This window comes from Castanea sativa, chromosome 9 (genome assembly GCF_040712315.1).
Source record: "Castanea sativa cultivar Marrone di Chiusa Pesio chromosome 9, ASM4071231v1".
Classification (NCBI taxonomy): Eukaryota; Viridiplantae; Streptophyta; class Magnoliopsida; order Fagales; family Fagaceae; genus Castanea; species Castanea sativa.
In genome coordinates, this window is record NC_134021.1 from 25,372,702 (window position 1) to 25,389,779 (window position 17,078).

General features: G+C 32.6%; 1 protein-coding gene and 1 long non-coding RNA gene across 2 annotated transcripts; one reads left to right on the forward strand and one right to left on the reverse strand.

Annotated features, from left to right (window-relative positions):
- The first annotated feature begins 170 nt into the window (after positions 1 to 170).
- LOC142609894 (protein POLYCHOME-like) lies at positions 171 to 3,389 on the forward strand. Its single transcript, XM_075781622.1, has 3 exons — positions 171 to 271; positions 378 to 766; positions 2,549 to 3,389. The coding sequence occupies exons 2-3, from the start codon at positions 398 to 400 to the stop codon at positions 2,933 to 2,935; spliced, it is 756 nt and encodes a 251-aa protein (XP_075637737.1). The 5' UTR covers positions 171 to 271; positions 378 to 397; the 3' UTR covers positions 2,936 to 3,389.
- Positions 3,390 to 13,061: 9,672 nt separating this feature from the next.
- LOC142610116 (uncharacterized) lies at positions 13,062 to 16,394 on the reverse strand. The gene is made up of 3 exons (XR_012839763.1): positions 16,080 to 16,394; positions 13,412 to 15,108; positions 13,062 to 13,310 (listed from the first exon to the last, which is right to left on the reverse strand). It is a non-coding gene; the product is annotated as an uncharacterized LOC142610116 (long non-coding RNA).
- Between the last annotated feature and the right edge of the window lie 684 nt (positions 16,395 to 17,078).

Consider the following 17,078-nt stretch of genomic DNA (forward strand, 5'->3'; position numbering starts at 1 on the left):
CCATTTGCAGGGGAAAATATGGTAAGCCCAAAAGTAAATGGACCTCGAAATTGGTCCAAACCCCAAAGTCCAGTTTACACATCCCGCCATTTGCACAAATTTGAAAATTGAATTTTCAGAAAAAAAAAAAAAAAAAAAAGGGTTTGGTTTTCTACAATATTAATACCGCCCATTATTTCATTCGAAAAAATTGCCAATTTCGAGTCTCCTCCATTGAGAGCTTCTTGCTCTTTTTCATTGCCTATTCATCAAGAACAGACCTAAACCCCAGGTGAGAAAATGACCCAATAACTATAAGCCTTTCATTTCCTTGAAACACAGACTCTGTACCTCTCTTTTTGATCTAATTCTAACTCATTTTTCGGTTTTTGTTTCAGTTGAAACCATTATATTTACAATGCCTGAATCAAGGGATAGATTGGTGAGGCCTGTCGACCATGCTGCCATTTTCGCTCGCCGCAGAACCCCCGGTACTGGACTTGTTATTGACGACCCAGAAGTGGGTCCGAACTTGTTCGGATCCCCGGCCCCGGTCAGGAGAGTGGCGACACCGGCAACACGTGGACGGTTCATTGGAGGAAGGGGAGGCTTTGGAACTCCAAGACATCATGTGCGTGGCCGGAATCTGTACAGAACTCCGGCTTCGGGTCAGGAGAATAATCCAAGAACTGTGCAACGGAGTTCGGGCCGGGGCAGACCCACGAGCAGTGTGCTACCTTCTTGGTACCCACGAACTCCTCTTCGTGATATCACTGCGGTCGTGAGGGTAATTTTTGATTCTCTGCTCTTCAAGCTTGTTTTTATATATGAGTTTGTTATTATATAAAGGGCATTTTCTGTGCTTTTCTTTAATTTTGCTTTGGTGCCAAGAGTTTGAGTTCAATTGGATTTAGTTCTTTAATAACATACCACAATTCTTAAATTGTTATGATAACTCTTTTTCAAGAGAGACAAGAGGTGTTAATATGTATTCACAACTCTTTATTTGATAATGATTTTGAGTTGGATTTAGTGCTAAAAGACTTTGTTTCCTTATTAGGTACAAGCCATTCGTGTGTTTGTTAGGTAATTCTATAGTGCTTTCAATCTTGATTGGTAGTGTTCTTTGACTGCTAAACAATTGGTGTTTTGAAGTTCAGTTGATATGGTCTTGCTCTTTTTGTTTCTTTTATAACAATTGGTGTTTTGAAGTTCAGTTGATATGGTCTTGCTCTTTTTGTTTCTTTTCTAAACAATTGGTGTTTTGAAGTTCAGTTGATATGGTCTTGCTCTTTTTGTTTCTTTTCTAATTTTTTTAATTTTTTTAATTTTTTTTTCCCGCATATGTAAATGATTCATCTTTTTCCCTAATACCCTAATTCATGTGTTTATTTTTATTTTTAAAATCTTGCTACTTCATTCCTATTATGTGATTCATTCCCACTTCCCCTCTCAATAAAATCCAACCTTTTCGCTGAGTATGAATGACTGAATGTTTCCCAACTATCAGATTAGTTACATTCATTGTGCCTTAGAAGCCACGTAGAAAGCAAGTAGTTTTTGGAGCCTTCTAATAGCAAAAGCAGACCCCTATAGATCATTACATCAGGCCACTTGGGCTAAAGTTTTTTCTTTCCCAATAAGCATACTTCTTTATCTGTCACCATTATGAGCACACCTGGAAGTTTCATAAACTGAAAACAGCTGTGGTTTTGTTGTGAACAGGCAACTGAAAGAACCATTTAGAAATGGAATATCTCCTGTCCCTGCATTGAAAACAGCTTCCTCTCCATCTTCCTTTGTTAGTCTTGGTAGCCTCAACAATTGTTAGAGTATGCCAGCATTATCGGAGCAAAAATATTTTTGATTAACTTAGCTGCAGCCTTTGTTATGATTTCTTTTTGCACATTCTGCCATGCTATCTAAATGGAACCAAGCAGGTAGGGTGCATTGTGCAGAATTGAAGAGGGGTTGAATTTTATGTGCTGATCAAATGTGCTAGAGGGATTTTTTTTTCCTGTGGGTCCAAATTGATTATAGGGTGCTGATCAAATGTGCTGGAGGGATTTTATATATTAGGCACAGATTGTCTTTATAATCCAGTCCTTTAGAGACGGATAAAGTATGTGGTATTTTCTTATTGTAAGTGAGGATCCAAGCCAAACTATTCTACAGTGCTGTTTCTTTTGCACAGAAACAGAAAGGTGTTCAATTTGTATGCCTCTTGAGTTGTTGCTTAACTGGGAGGGCATTGTTCAGAGCTTCCAAATGAAGATAATACATTTGTAGGGTATCTTAAGCTTTCCCTACTAAGAATTCTCCTGTTTGTCTGTGAGGCCAAACCAACTTGTTGATTTAGTTGTACTGGAGAGGGTGAGATTTAATATCTGTAATGCTCTATGATTGTCATATACATGAAATATCTTGAAGGGCTGTTTGCCTTTTTATTTTGTTGGGATGTTCAAATTTTATTTTTCATAGTCTAGATTGTTATGTTATCATGATTCTTGAGTTTCAAATAAATTTTATATTTATGCTGATTGTAAGTGGGTTGCATTTCTCGTGTTAGGCAATTGAAAGGACAAGAGCTCGATTGGGAGATGTTGAAGGCCAACAATTTGAGAGTCCTGTACCTGAGGGCCAAAGGGTTCTTGACCCTTCTGTAACTCAGTCTAGTGCTCAACTCAAGCACAATATATCTATGGTCTCTCCAAGTCTAGATGTTGGTGTCAAGCCTCGTACACCTGCTGTTGGTAAAGTGCCAAAGATTCTGCTCGGAATCACTAATCAGAATGCTGGAGAATCAGAGTTTCTCACACCTCAGAAAAAACTTTTGAACTCGATTGATACTGTTGAGAAAGTGGTGATGGAGGAACTGCAGAAGCTAAAGAGAACCCCAAGTGCTAAGAAGGCAGAGAGAGAAAAGAGAATTCGTACTTTGATGTCTATGCGTTGATTCATTTCAACTTCCCTGCAGTTAAAGTATGAATCCTTTTTTTCCTCCCAACTTGGAGCAACCAAAACAGAGAGAACAAGAGCACCTTGTACTTGAAAGACAGAAGGGACAAGAAACCTATGCAGTGACACTGATCATCATCTGTTGATATAAGGACTCAAGTAGATTTAGTACATATGTCCTCATATTTTTTCTACTTTTTAACCTACGTTTTTGCATTTAACATCTAGCCGAAGTTCTAAGTATAGGATTGGTAGACACTTGTGCTTCAGTTCTCTGCTGAAAGTCTTGGTGTAGGACCAGTACTCCAGTAGACATGTTTGTTTCTTGTTACCATCATTCTTTGATGGTTATATGTAGAACTAGCTATTGTTTTGAGCTGATGTATATAATGGCCATATCACACTTCCTGTACCATTACTTTGTGTATGATAAGGAAGCAGGTTTCATCAAAGTGATTTTTGATTACAACAGATTTTTTTTGCTAAATGTCCAGTTACAAATTCATATCCAAGGAATGTTAGATTTGATGGTCCGTTTGTACTTCAACCTATGACTTCATCTCTTTTCACAGAAATTTTAAATGAAAACATGCATTTATAATATGATAGTAACTTTTTGATGAACGAAGTACACTAGGTTTTTCAACCACCTCTTAATAGATCAATTTTTGGATTTACCATTTAAAAATTCATTACTCTCTACCATAAATAATTAAAAGATGAACATGCTTTACATGAGATCAGATAAATAATATCTTCTTTGCTAAAATTACTTGGGTTTTCTATTGTGCTTGTGTTTTTCTTATTTTCACGATTTTTTTTTTGTCAAGAGACTATTGTGAACCCATAAATTATTTTCTTTAACTTGTCTTTAAACAAAAAAGATGCTTTCACTCACATGGATTTCATTGTCAAATGTGATATTATTTAGGGTTTTACTTTTTTTTTTTTTTTAATTTTATCAATGAATGTTTATTATTTAGGATTTAGTTCATTGTCAAATGTGAGTCATGTGATATTATTTAGTGTTTTACGTTTTTTTTTAAATTTCATCTTGAAAAATATTTAGGATTTCTATATTTACGTTTGTGAATTTGAAAGGAAAAAAAATGAGAAATATGAAATTATTGTATATTTGTGTGATATTATTCAGTGTTTTATTGTTTTACGTTTTTTTTAATTATTTCATTTTGAAAAATATTTAGGATTTCTATATATGTGTTTGTGATTTTGAAAGGGAAAATGAGAAACCATAAAATTATTGTATATTTGTGTGATATTATTTAGGGTTTTATATTATTAATTTATTTCATCTTGAAAATTATTTAGAATTTCTATGTTGTGTTTGTGATTTTGAAAGGGAAGTCTACAATTATTGTGTATTTGCGCTTAAAAAGGAAATGGGAGAAACAAATCTGATTCCCCTCGCTAGGCGCATGCTCTCCCTTGAGAATCATACGTTGTCCATTGCTAGCTATGCGTTCTGCTTTGCCACTCTCACGATCATCTTTGCCATTGTCACCTTCTACCAACTCACCCTCACGCTCATTATCACCTTTATGCCCATTAAACAATGAGTAAGTGTATGAATCGGTAGATAATCATGTGTAATTATGATAGGAGTTTTTTTATTATTGATATTTGTGTGTACTGTGATGCTAATTTGTGAATATTTGTTTTGATTGATAGAATTCTTAACTCCCAAACTTCTGAACCAATTGGGAGCCCGTAATCCCCTGTTGTGGACCTAGTGGTAGAGGAAGAGGAAGAGGATCCCTCACCCACTATGAATGTTGAAGGAAACAGTTTTCCTCCAGTTGAGGTTATGAATGGGGATGAGGATTATTATTATTATTATTATTATTTTAGAGTTTTAACCTATGGCGTCCGTTCCTGATGATAGCTCATTATCATCATACCAAGATACCAATCAGTTTTTGGTGTAGGCAGGGATGGAACCCCAAATCTCTTATACAACCATTAGAGACTTTACCATTTGAGCTAACTGGAACCCATGAGATGAGGATTAGGATGCAAAGAAGAAAGGAAGTGTGCCTAAGATGTTTATGCTCATTTTAAAAGAAAGAAAGTTAATGGGAAACTTAAAACTCAATGTCATCATTGTCACAAATATTACTTGGGTGATCCTAAACAGGGCACAATCCTTTTGTACTTCAACCTATGACTTCATCTCTTTTCACAGAAATTTTAAATGAAAACATGCATTTATAATATGATAGTAACCTTTTGATGAACGAAGTACACTAGGTTTTTCAACCAACTCTTAATAGATCAATTTTAGGATTTACCATTAAAAAAGTTATTACTCTCTACCATAAATAATTAAAAGATGAGCATACATTACATGAGATCAGATAAATAATGTCTTCTTTGCTAAAATTACTTGGGGTTTCTGTTGTACTTGTGTTTTTCTTATATCATGATTTTTTTTTGTCAAGAGATTATTGTGAGCCCATAAATTATTTTCTTTAACTTGTCTTTAAAAAAAAAATGTTTTCACTCACATGGATTTCATTGTCAAATGTGATATTATTTAGGGTTTTACTTCTTTTTTTTTTTATTTTTTAATTTCATCAATGAATGTTTATTATTTAGGATTTGGTTCATTATCAAATGTGAGTCATGTGATATTATTTTGCATTTTAGTGTTTTACGTTTTTTTTTTTAAATTTCATCTTGAAAAAAATTTAGGATTCCTATATTTATGTTTGTGAATTTGAAAGGAAAAAATGAGAAATTTGAAATTATTTTATATTTGTGTGATATTATTTAGTGTTTTATTGTGTGAAGGGTTCGAGGAGCAAAGAGGATTATACCACGGAGAAGCTTGCATAAGCTAGCTTGAGGAGACGAGTAAGATCTGAGGAGTTCACCTGCCTGAGGATGGAAGTAGAAACAGAGTAGTTAGTATCTTACGAAGGCCCAGGAAGAGAAGAAAGGACCATGGTGGGAGCAAGGGACGTGGCAGGAAGTTTCCTGAAAGACATACCTCCCACCTCCACATTGAATGCTTTACACCAACCATATCAGCTGCATTAATGTGGAAATGACATTTGAACAGTGACTTCACAGTTAGCAACCCTTTCTACCACCTTCAGTAGAGTTTTGATGGGACAAGGATCCTGAGGAATTTTTAAGGCATACAGGTGGAGGGCTGTGATGCAAAGAGGAAGGATATAAAAGGAAGGGAACCTTCCAAAAGAAAAGGGGACTCTCTCTCTCTCTCTCTCTCTCTCTCTCTCTCTCTATGTAACATAGAAAAATGGGAAAGTAAACAATGTATTATCTTGTAAAACCTTGTACTTATACATAAGAAACTGCTTCTCGAACCAGCCCGAGGAGAGTGTTACTCTCAATTATCACTCAAAATGCATTTATCAGTTATTTGGGATTCTTCGGCCATAGACTTAAACTTAGCTTAGAATTGCATTTGAAGTTTTTTCTCACTCTCTAAAGAAATTCTATTGTTTGAGCCTAATTTGAAGGACAAGGTACCACCGTTCTTCGTGGGTTTGGGCCTTTGTTTTTTGAGTACCTACAATTGTCGCGGTCTTTGGGAAAGTTCATTTGCAGTTCATTCTTTCCAAGTTATGGCTAACTCCAGATAGGCATAAACGCAAGATAGGCAAGGAATAGCCAAAACATCATACAAGCATGTGAGCATGAAACCCTAATATCAACATGGAGCAAAAAGATGAACAAAGCATGGGAAAACATGGCATAAAACATAAACATGTAGATCTAAACATATAAGCATGTAAACAAGCATAGAAGCATGTAGATCTAGCCAAACAACACATGGAAAAGATGGATCTAGGCACAAACACATGGCACAAAGCATAAAGCACATAGATTGAAACAAATAAACACGGAGCAAGCATAAAAAAAACATGGATCTAAACTAAAAACATGCTAGAGACAAGATAAAGCAAGAAACATGTCAAATAGAACAATAAATCATGTTATTCAAGCAAAAATAGCAAGAACATGCTAGGAAAGAGATTTAGAAGGTTAGGGGTGTGGATGATAGTTAAAAAAGGTTACATCCACACCCCTAAACCCCTAATCCAAGATGTAGAAACAAGGAGAAGAAGATTGAGTACAAGAACACTACCTTGTATTGTTGGTGAAGATGCAAGAATCAAGAAACTTTGATGTGTTTTTTGGGTGTTTGGAAGAGAGAAAACACACACGCAGAAGGCGAAAATCAGAAGAAAAAAAAAAAGAAAAAAGTGTTCTCTCCAATTCTGAAGGGTGCCTAGGGCTATTTATATCCCTGGGCGCATTTTTCGAGGCGGCGGCCCTTTAAGGCCACTGGAGGTCCTTGAAAGACCGCCGGCCTCAAAAGGCCTTAGCTGGGGTGGATCTTGACATTCTTGGATAGATCATCATTTTCAGTTTCTAAAAAGGTATGGTGCAAAAAAATCTAACAGTTGAATCAAAAGTTATGGCTCAGGGAAGTTAGTAGACGTGATTTTCACAGTTTTCTCAATATCTCAACTGTTTTAACTCCGATTTTGACCCATGAATAGTCATTGGAATGAGAATTTGATAATATTTGCAATGACATTGGTTTCGACCTATTCTGACAGCTGGATCAAAATTAGGGTTTTCAAGCTGACCCGGGATTGACTTCTGGTCAAACTTGGTCAAAATGGTCAAAAATCTCCAAGAAGCTCGAGTTTGACGTAAAACTATGAAAAATGTTGTTTTGACCTTGTTTGACCTTTGGTCAAACCTAGGTCTGGCTAGGGTCATTTTGGTCATTTTAGCCAAAAAGGGCACTTTAGGTGCTCCGGTGCTCGAACAGGTTGCACCACGTCGTTCTGGATGCCCTCGCGGCCCTATGGAGAGAAAATGATACCCTCAGTAACTAACTAAATGCTAACTGTGTAACTACCTTAACAACCATTCCCTCTAACTAACTAACTACATCCACCAACACACATATGCCACATAAGCATGAGGTAAACACTTCACCACTACAAGTAATACACGTGTATCTAACCTACAATACAAGTATACAATGCTAGCTAATCAATACAATCATTATCTGAAGCATAGTCATATACACACCTAGGCTGCACTGGCACACGTACCCTCCATCAGCTGTGCACGCACGCTCCATCAGTAGCATACGCCCCCCATATCAGCAGCCTAAGCACACCTTGCAGCACCACACCCTGCAGCACCACCCTATACAACAACTCATGCATGCCTCATCAGCACAACACGCACTGCCCATTAGCATCACACGCACCTATACAATTAGACAGTCCTAACACTCCTAACATACATCTAATATGTATTTTACTTTGATGAGTGAGTTGAAAATAACACTGAATGAATGAAGCTTTTCCTCAAATGATATACTACGTAGAATGACAGCAATTTTTCTTGCTAAATTAGATTCTTATTGGGCCGATGTTAATGTTGTTATGGGCGTTGCCACCATCCTGGATACAAGATATAAGATGAAGTTGTTAGAGTTTTATTATCCTAACATTTATGGTAAAAATTCTGATTTGGAAATAGAAAATATTAAGAATCTTTATTATGAATTGCTTGATGAGTATGGAGATGCAAATTTGGCCCCTATGGATAATGAAAGAAGTTCTCATGATATGCTTACAACTACTTCAATGATGTGTTGCAAATTAAATGTAGGTTCCAAAACTTCCTTGCATCTTTTGATTTATTTGTCAACAATACTTCAAGTGCTTCAAGAAAACAGGGGAATGTTAGAATGGAATTTGATCATTACATTGATGAGGGAGTATTGAAGAGGAATTAAGACTTTGATATTTTGGCATTGTGGAAAAGTAACGGTCTCAAGTATCCTACTTTTAAAAAGAATTCCAAGGGATATTTTAGCCATTCTTGTCACAACTGTTGCTTCAGAATCTGCCTTTAGCACTAGAGGAAGATTGTTAAGTCCACATCGTAGTCGGCTTTAACCCAAGACTATAGAGGCATTGATGTGTGCTCAGAATTGGTTATGGAGTGAAATCAAAGGTTAGAAATTGTATTTATAAAATGAAATCAAAATTGTATTTTTATATTTGCTGGTTATAATTTGAAGAATTTTATTCCATTTTTTTAATTCATTTTTGTTGCAGGTTCTTGAACTATGCTAGGTGTAGACACTTGATTTTGCACCCATAATTTAATCTTGGAATATGGCTTAAATGACCATTCATATACCCAAAAAATTAGAGTTGCATTAAATCATCCATTGCATGTTATAAAAATGATCTTGAGATTCTAACGGTTGTGATAGTGTGCCCGATTCCCAAATCGGACTGTCAGATTGAAAGATATCACATCATCAAGATTTCAAGGTCTGCATGCATTTTGTTTGGGTGGAACCAATCACGTGTGATTAATTTAAATTAATTCTGAATGGTTAAACAATTAAAATTAATTAAATAATTTTCTGATTGGTTGTTGGTTTTTGTCAAAAATAAGCTTGCTTGCATGGAAACAAAATGGATAATCAGATAATACGGAAATTGTTGATAATTAAGTCTTTTTAGAATATTTATCTATCAGATAATTATTACTTTAAAGACCTGATAATCAAGATAAAAGGGATTAATTCTAGAATATGAGTTAAAAACACATCTTGGTGCAATTCCCACCTAAGAAAATCCTTAAAAAAAAAGTCCAAATCGAACCGAAATTGAAATAGGGGCTCAGATCGGGAACCCTCTGATTAAGATAAAACCCATCTATTTCAAATTTTTGGGGATAATGACGCGTTCTAATTCGTATATGATCTTATTCAGCGTATTCTTCAAGTATCCAACCTCTATAAAAGAGGAAAAACATTAGAGATCAGGGACTTCTTTTTTTGACTTCTTTGCTCCCCTTACGTTAAAGACGTTCTGGAAGCCTTGGCTTTAAGAATTTCTTTTTTGTAAGTAAAAAATATTTTAGATCTCAAAGAAGTGAAAATTTCTTTGATTTCTAAAGTATTCTTCCATTGAAGGGTACATTCATGGAAGTAGGTATATAATTTCGCTCTTATGTTTATTTTTCTCTTTCTTAATTGATATATGTGTTGTTCATTGCATGGTTTTCATGGATATATGTTTATTTCATTGTCATTATGATCTTGTTCACAATTTATATATGCCATGTTCACATGTTTAGTTGGATTTTTTTTATTTGATCAACATGCTTATGATTTAATTCTTCTTTAAATTTCAAGATTTGCAATTAATCACTAAAACTTTTTAAAAAAACAAAGAAAACAATATTTGTATTTTCATTATATACAGATCTAAAAAAAATTTGAAATTTTTTCTAAACAAAAACAGTTTGTATTTTCATTAAATACAGATCTGAAACTTTTGATATGTATTTTCATTAAATACAGATCTGAAATTTTTTTCTCAAATTCTTTAAAACAAAAATTAAAATTGTATTTTCATTAAACACAGATTTGAAATTTTTTCTGAAATTTTTTCTAAACAAATACAAATTTGTATTTTCATTAAATACAGATCTGTAAATTTATCTGAAACTTTTTTTGAATAAAAATATATCTGTATTTTCATTAAATGCAGATCTAAAATTTTTCTAAAAAAACATATCTGTATTTTCATTAAATATAGATCTAAATTTTTTCTGAACAAAAGAAAAACATATCTGTATTTTCATTAAATACAGATCTGAAAAAAAAAATTTGAATAAAAACTTATCTGTATTCTCATTAAATACAAATCAAAATTTTTCAAGCATAAAAAACTGATCTGTATTTTCATTAAATACAAATCTGAACTTTTTTTATGATAAAAAATAGTTTTCTTCATAAATAAAAATTGCAAATTTTGAATTTTCAAAGAATGTAACTAGGATAAAAACTTTGTAATTTTTACATAGATTGGATTTAGGACAAAAACCTTGTAATATTACTTTACCAAGATTATAGATTGTATTTAGGACCAAAGCCTTGTAATGATTATTTGATCAAGATTGTATATACATAATTAATGAAGTTTGATATATTTGATGTAAATATTATTTTTCTTTTTTTTCCCTTTTTTTGTAATAAAAAATAAGTGGCGACTCCACACAATTACCAAAAAGAGATGTGCCCTAAGCACCCAAATCTCTTTTTGAGAGTCCAACTTCCAGTCTCTCACACTAGGAGATTGTACAATTCAAACAATTCTTGATGATTTGGATCCTAATGAAGAGGATGGAAGCTATGTCACAACTGTGGGGGATTAGATTTATGTTGAAGACTTGAAGTTCTAGCTTTTGCTTTTGATGATATTGATGTCTAACATCTTTTTTGCTATTATAATTTTCTAGACTTGTTGGATTAATTTAGTAGCTTTTTAAACTATTATAATTTCTTGGACTTTTTGGATTAATTTAGTATTTTTTTTTTAACATTTGACTTGCTGAAATGGTTTGTAATGGTCCCAGGCTTGTGGGATTTATTTTGTAGCTTTTTTAACTGAGCTTATGTTTTGTTTTGTTTTTCTTTTTATTTTCCTCAAAATAAAAATTTATGATTGAAAAATAGTGGTTGAGTTTATTATTTACTAGTCTCTAACCCGTGCGATACATGGGAATAGCTACTGGATGAGTTTCAAGAGCAAAAAAAAAAAATGTTATTTTAATTATTAGTTTTTTGTTGGAAGGAATAAGAGACACAATGTTGCATCTCTACTTTATGTCTAGTTTAGTTTGTGTTGTATATATAGGTATATACAAGATATGTTGTAATATATATACCAAAAGGTGCCTCTTGAAAGGTCATAACTATTCAAATTGGTGCAAATTGGATATACCAAAAGGTGCCAATTGAACAAAAATGTGTCTATTGACCAAAAAGGTGTTTGTTAAACGAAATATGCCTATTGAATGAAAATGTGTCTGTTGAATGAAAGTGTATCTATTGACCAAAAAGGTGCTTGTTGAACAAAAATGTGTTTGTTGACTAAAAGCGTACCTATTGAATGAAGGTGTGCCTATTAAATGAAAATGTGTCTATTGATCTAACATGTGCATATTAAATAAAAAGGTGTTTGTTGAAGGATAATAATAATCTTTTAGATATACATAGTGGTTCATATTCATTTGGTAACTTCTTCTCAAATGAATTTGTAGTAACCCTTTAGCAACTCTTGTGTGGGGGCAAATATTGTCTAAGGATAACCTTCAATTATGCCTCCAAGTCAGTCATTTTTGTTTGCTTTTATATTACTAAGATTTTAGTCTATGTGATTTTGCTTTTAAACACTTAACTGCGTTAAGTATCTTTTAATTTAATTTTTTAGTTTATATTCAGGAAGACATGGTAGAGACTAAAACCCTTTGAAATTGATGGTCATGATCATAGTGAGAATTGTGCCATCAAAAAATGTAGAAGTATTATAGGATTTTTTTATTTATGTGTATGCGTGTGAAAGCATGGATGAAATTTATGGAATTGTGAAAATGAGTTTATAAAGGTTTTTTTATGATAATTACTTAGAATTCTAGATGTGAATTGTAGAACATATAAAATATTTAGTTTGGAATAGTTTGAATTGTATATTACTTTTTCTTGCTATCTTTTTGGGTTGTTATATTGCTTGCTTGAATACAAAGGGAATTGGCAATATAATACAAAAAAGAATATAACTTAAAAACTGAAAATTGAAAACTATAATAGTGTTTTTTTTTTTTTTTGACATTTATAATCAGTCTGGAGCGTATTCTATTTAATATAACTTTGAATATTGAGTTGCCCAAATTTTTCGATATATAAAAGTACCTCTGGCCTGCACTTTTAGCACTTCACGCTTGAATAGTTTGAATTGTGTCTTGCGTGGTTAATTGATAAGGGCTGCAAAAACTAAAAACTACCCAACGGAATGGTGCAACTATACACCAATAGTAGGAAAAATAAAACTGACACGATTTGCGAAAAGTTATATATCTTTTCTGTTTTTTTAATTGTAGACAAAAGACATGGCAACAATTTTTGTAACCAAATGGCGTAATGAAAAGTGGTTAACAAAAAGTCAAACGATTCGGCTATTAATTATTATTATTAGTTGCTAACTTGCGCGATACACGGATTTATGAATTATCTCTTCTTTGAGTAGTTTTGCTATGAACATGTGAGTTCAAGCTTATGGAATGAATTAGTGTCCATAATTTTTTTTTCCTTGGTATAATAGCGTCCATAAATTGCAAGTAAGAAATATTATATAGCTAAAACACTCAAACATGTAATGTAGTTCAAACTAATACAAAGTAGAACATTTATGTTTGTAATTTACTCTCATGAACAAATAATTAGAAAGCTGGTATTTCATTTTGAACATAAGTTGATGGTACATTTTCCCCTTGTAAAAAAAAAAAAAACAAATAATTAGAAAAAATAAAATGATTTTCAAAAGAGAATCACATATTCAAAAGAGAATCACATAACTTGAAACTTTCTCACATCTTAATCATTGTGCAGTACACTACAACTTGTTGAGGAAATTTCTCTTTGGATTCTCCCCTGGGGTTTTGGTGCTTCCATTTGAAGCATTCACTTTCCCCTTTGATTGAAGATGGAGTTTCCTACATACACTTTCTTTGGCTCTAGCACTAAGACTCGCTCAAACATACACATATATACATATATAAATTTTCAAACAAAATGATATGCTTTTAAGATCTTAGCAATATCAAGTTAGGATCTAAGACACAAAAATCCATCTCCAAAATATGCATGCAAATTATATAAATATAAATATATATATATATACACACACACATATATGATATACACACATATATGAAATGCTTCTAGTTCAACCTTAAAGTCCTTTAGCAAAACTACACCAATTATGCTTTATCTGCCATTAATCCCACAACACAAAGCAAAAAAATTAACAAACAAATTGATTTATGAGAACAAAACTTATATACAGTACCTTAGGTGCTGTTCTTTAGGTTCTCATCTTTAAGATTCTACCATGTGGCTACTCAACTTAAAAAATACACTTTTATTTATGAGAAAAAAACCACATGGCAGAATCTTAAGATAAGAACCTAAGGAACAGCACCTAAGTACTGTACCTAAGTCTTGCTCGATTTATGAAACACCTAATCATTAACCTTCTCCAATTACTTATATATCATTGAATTAGATAGTCAATCCAGTGAATCAGAAGACAGAACCAATCCTTTCTATTCTATAATTTGACATCCAATTCTCTTTTCAATAGCATCCAATGATTCATTGTGTATTAATAATTTATAACAATCAAAAGAGTTATGGATTAAAAAAATTTAAATAATAATATAGTTCCCATGATCTAGATTTAGTGCGTACTAAATAATTTTTTTATTTTATCTAAAAAGCATGCACAACAAATAACCAAAAGAATGATATATATAATAATACAAAGCTATAGAGCCAATAATCTGAATAGAGCCAAGAATAGCCAAGCTTCTTAATAGAGCTAATACTTTTGAATTGAAAAAAGCTAAAGACAAAACAATACCTTGAATTAAAAGAAAATATAATTTTAAAATATTAGTATACCAAAGTGATTCACAAAAAGAATAGGGTAAGAGAGAAAATCCTAAAAAATCTGTCCAGTGTTATACAGATTTTTTTTTATGGGTAAAATTCTTTATTTATATTTTTTAAAAATAGATATCTAATGGCATACATAAAGAATTTAATATTTCTTATAAGGCAAAGAAAACTAAATATATTATGAAACGAGTTTAAATGGTACTAAATATATTTATATATAAAGCTCCACCAAGGAAATACATTTATTATAAATGAAAGATTTTTAAGATATGAGATGTATATATAGATAACAAGAGTGTAAATATTCATTAAGAAATTTTGTGGTTAAGTAGCTATGAAGTAAGGTGACCTTGATAACATAAGCTTCCTTCACACCCTTGAGCATAAGAACCTAGGCATCCACCCCAAATTTATTATCTTTGACCCCAAAGTTTCTTCTCAAACTCAATCTACTACCAATCTAAATCATACACACAAATAAAACACAACAAAAAGAGGGGCATCAATACAAACACCAACACTGTAACACAGATAATTATATAAGTTTCACATTTAAAGTAAATACAACCACTGATTCTCTCACCTATTCGGTTGTATTCCTAGCAACCCTACAAAACCAAAAGCAAAAAAAAAAAAAAAAAAGCATTAAGATTTTTTTTCCTAAAAAAAAAAAAGTTGAAATACAGCAGTAAGTTTTATAACCATGAACCAAAAAAAAATTAAAATTAAAGATATCAACTATTCTAATTATCTCTTTTGATGTTGGTTTTCCAACATGTTCTCAGAATCAAATAGAAAAGGGCCAATCAAAATCAAATAAACCATGAACCAAAAAAAAAAAAAAAAATTAAAGATATCAACTATTCTAATTATCTCTTTTGATGTTGGTTTTCCAACATGTTCTCATAACCAAATAGAAAAGGGCCAATCAAAGTCAAATAAACCCATTTGCAAATCACAATTTCAAATACAACCCACTATAAGATTCCCCTTAAAACAACCATACATCCTTTGTATCCTGTCTCTTGCATTTGTCGCTCTCTCACACTTGCTCAGTATTGTGATATAAAAAAGTGTCTATCCAATGGTGACACACAACTTAAGAAAAGTGTTGCTTTTACTGGGTTACTCTTAGCACTTGTATAAAACGTCAGTTTTCCTCATTAATGGCACAATACAATCTTTTTGAGACCTTTTATCAAACACACATCATGCATTATTGTTGCAACCATTCCCTGCATATAATGTGATCAAAGAAATACCTAGAATTTCAACAATAATAGAATACCATAATACCTCCAAAACATAGTCAAATTAGGATTTCAACAATAACTGACTGTAATCAAGAGTATAGTGGAAAGTGGAAACAAACAACACAATAGTTACAGTTCCAAAATCCAAAAAAAAAAAAAACTGCCGTTTCCAATTCCTTCAAAATCATCTATGTTTGTATATGTAATCATAAGGATACGTTTTGACAATTACATTACTTACACATTGAAAAATAATAAACTGATCTAAAACTCATATCCAGGAGATGCATAGACACGGGTATAAACAATTAAACAGAGATTCTTACCTGAGTCTCAGTCCGAGTCGCCCAAATAAACCTGATCCTCCTCTTCCAAATCTTGCTCCAGGGCTCACACCAATCGGACTGGTACTATATCTGCTACTTGAGCAAGTTTAGACCAGATGGTTTCTAAGAAGAGAGATGAGGGGTCGTATGTTACAGGTTTTAGTTTTAGTTTTTAGAAAGATTTTCAGAGTAGGGTTTTGGGGGAAGGAAAAGGGTAGAGATTGGGGTTTTGGGGGGTGGAGCTGTTGAGTTCTGGGAGAGGAGGACCGATGGAGGTCTGGGTTGTGGAGAGAAAACTGATAGTATGGGTTTGAGAAAGGGGGAGTGTATATATTTAATAGAGAGAAATAATTTTTTTTTTTTTTTTTTTGAGAAATAATTACAACATGCTGTTAAACTGAAGCTCGAACCCTTTTCCCCTAGACCCCTAAGCACTTTATACATAGGAGGTGTCAATTCAAATTTAAAAATTAAAATAAAAAGAATGCTAATGGTGTAAAATTGTGGAGCAGTTAACAAAAAATCAAAAAGTACTTCTTGACCGAAAATATGTCTATTGGCTAAAAAGGAACCGATTAACCAAAAATGTGTCTATTAAAAAAAAAAGAAAAGTCACAATTGTTCATATTTTTAAATGTATAAGTGACATTAATTTATGTAGTTACGTGGTGCAATGAGGAGCAATCAACAAAAAGTAAGACATTTTCAGCTATTAGTTATTACTAGTTGTAAACCTGTCCGATGCACGAAAAAATTGTTGATAATGATATATAAAGATATTTCAGTTTCTTTTTCTTCTTCGGTTGAATATATCATTTCTTTGCAGCAAGTTCAAGAGTGCAAGTATCAAACAAAGATTTACTTCAATATCAAAGCTAGCTATGTTTACTTATGATATACTAAAAATATAGCACAAAAATCTTTGCAAATAGAAAAAAATATAGATCATCATTGGCAGTGACTCACTAATATGGTAACTAAACCACTAACTACAACTTT

What these genes read in the sequence shown, in the direction of transcription:
- LOC142609894 (XM_075781622.1), top strand. Translation starts at nt 398, where the DNA reads ATGCCTGAATCAAGGGATAGATTGGTGAGGCCTGTCGACCATGCTGCC. An exon ending in ATATCACTGCGGTCGTGAGG is followed by an intron (nt 767 to 2,548) that starts GTAATTTTTGAT and finishes TTCTCGTGTTAG; the next exon opens with GCAATTGAAAGGACAAGAGC.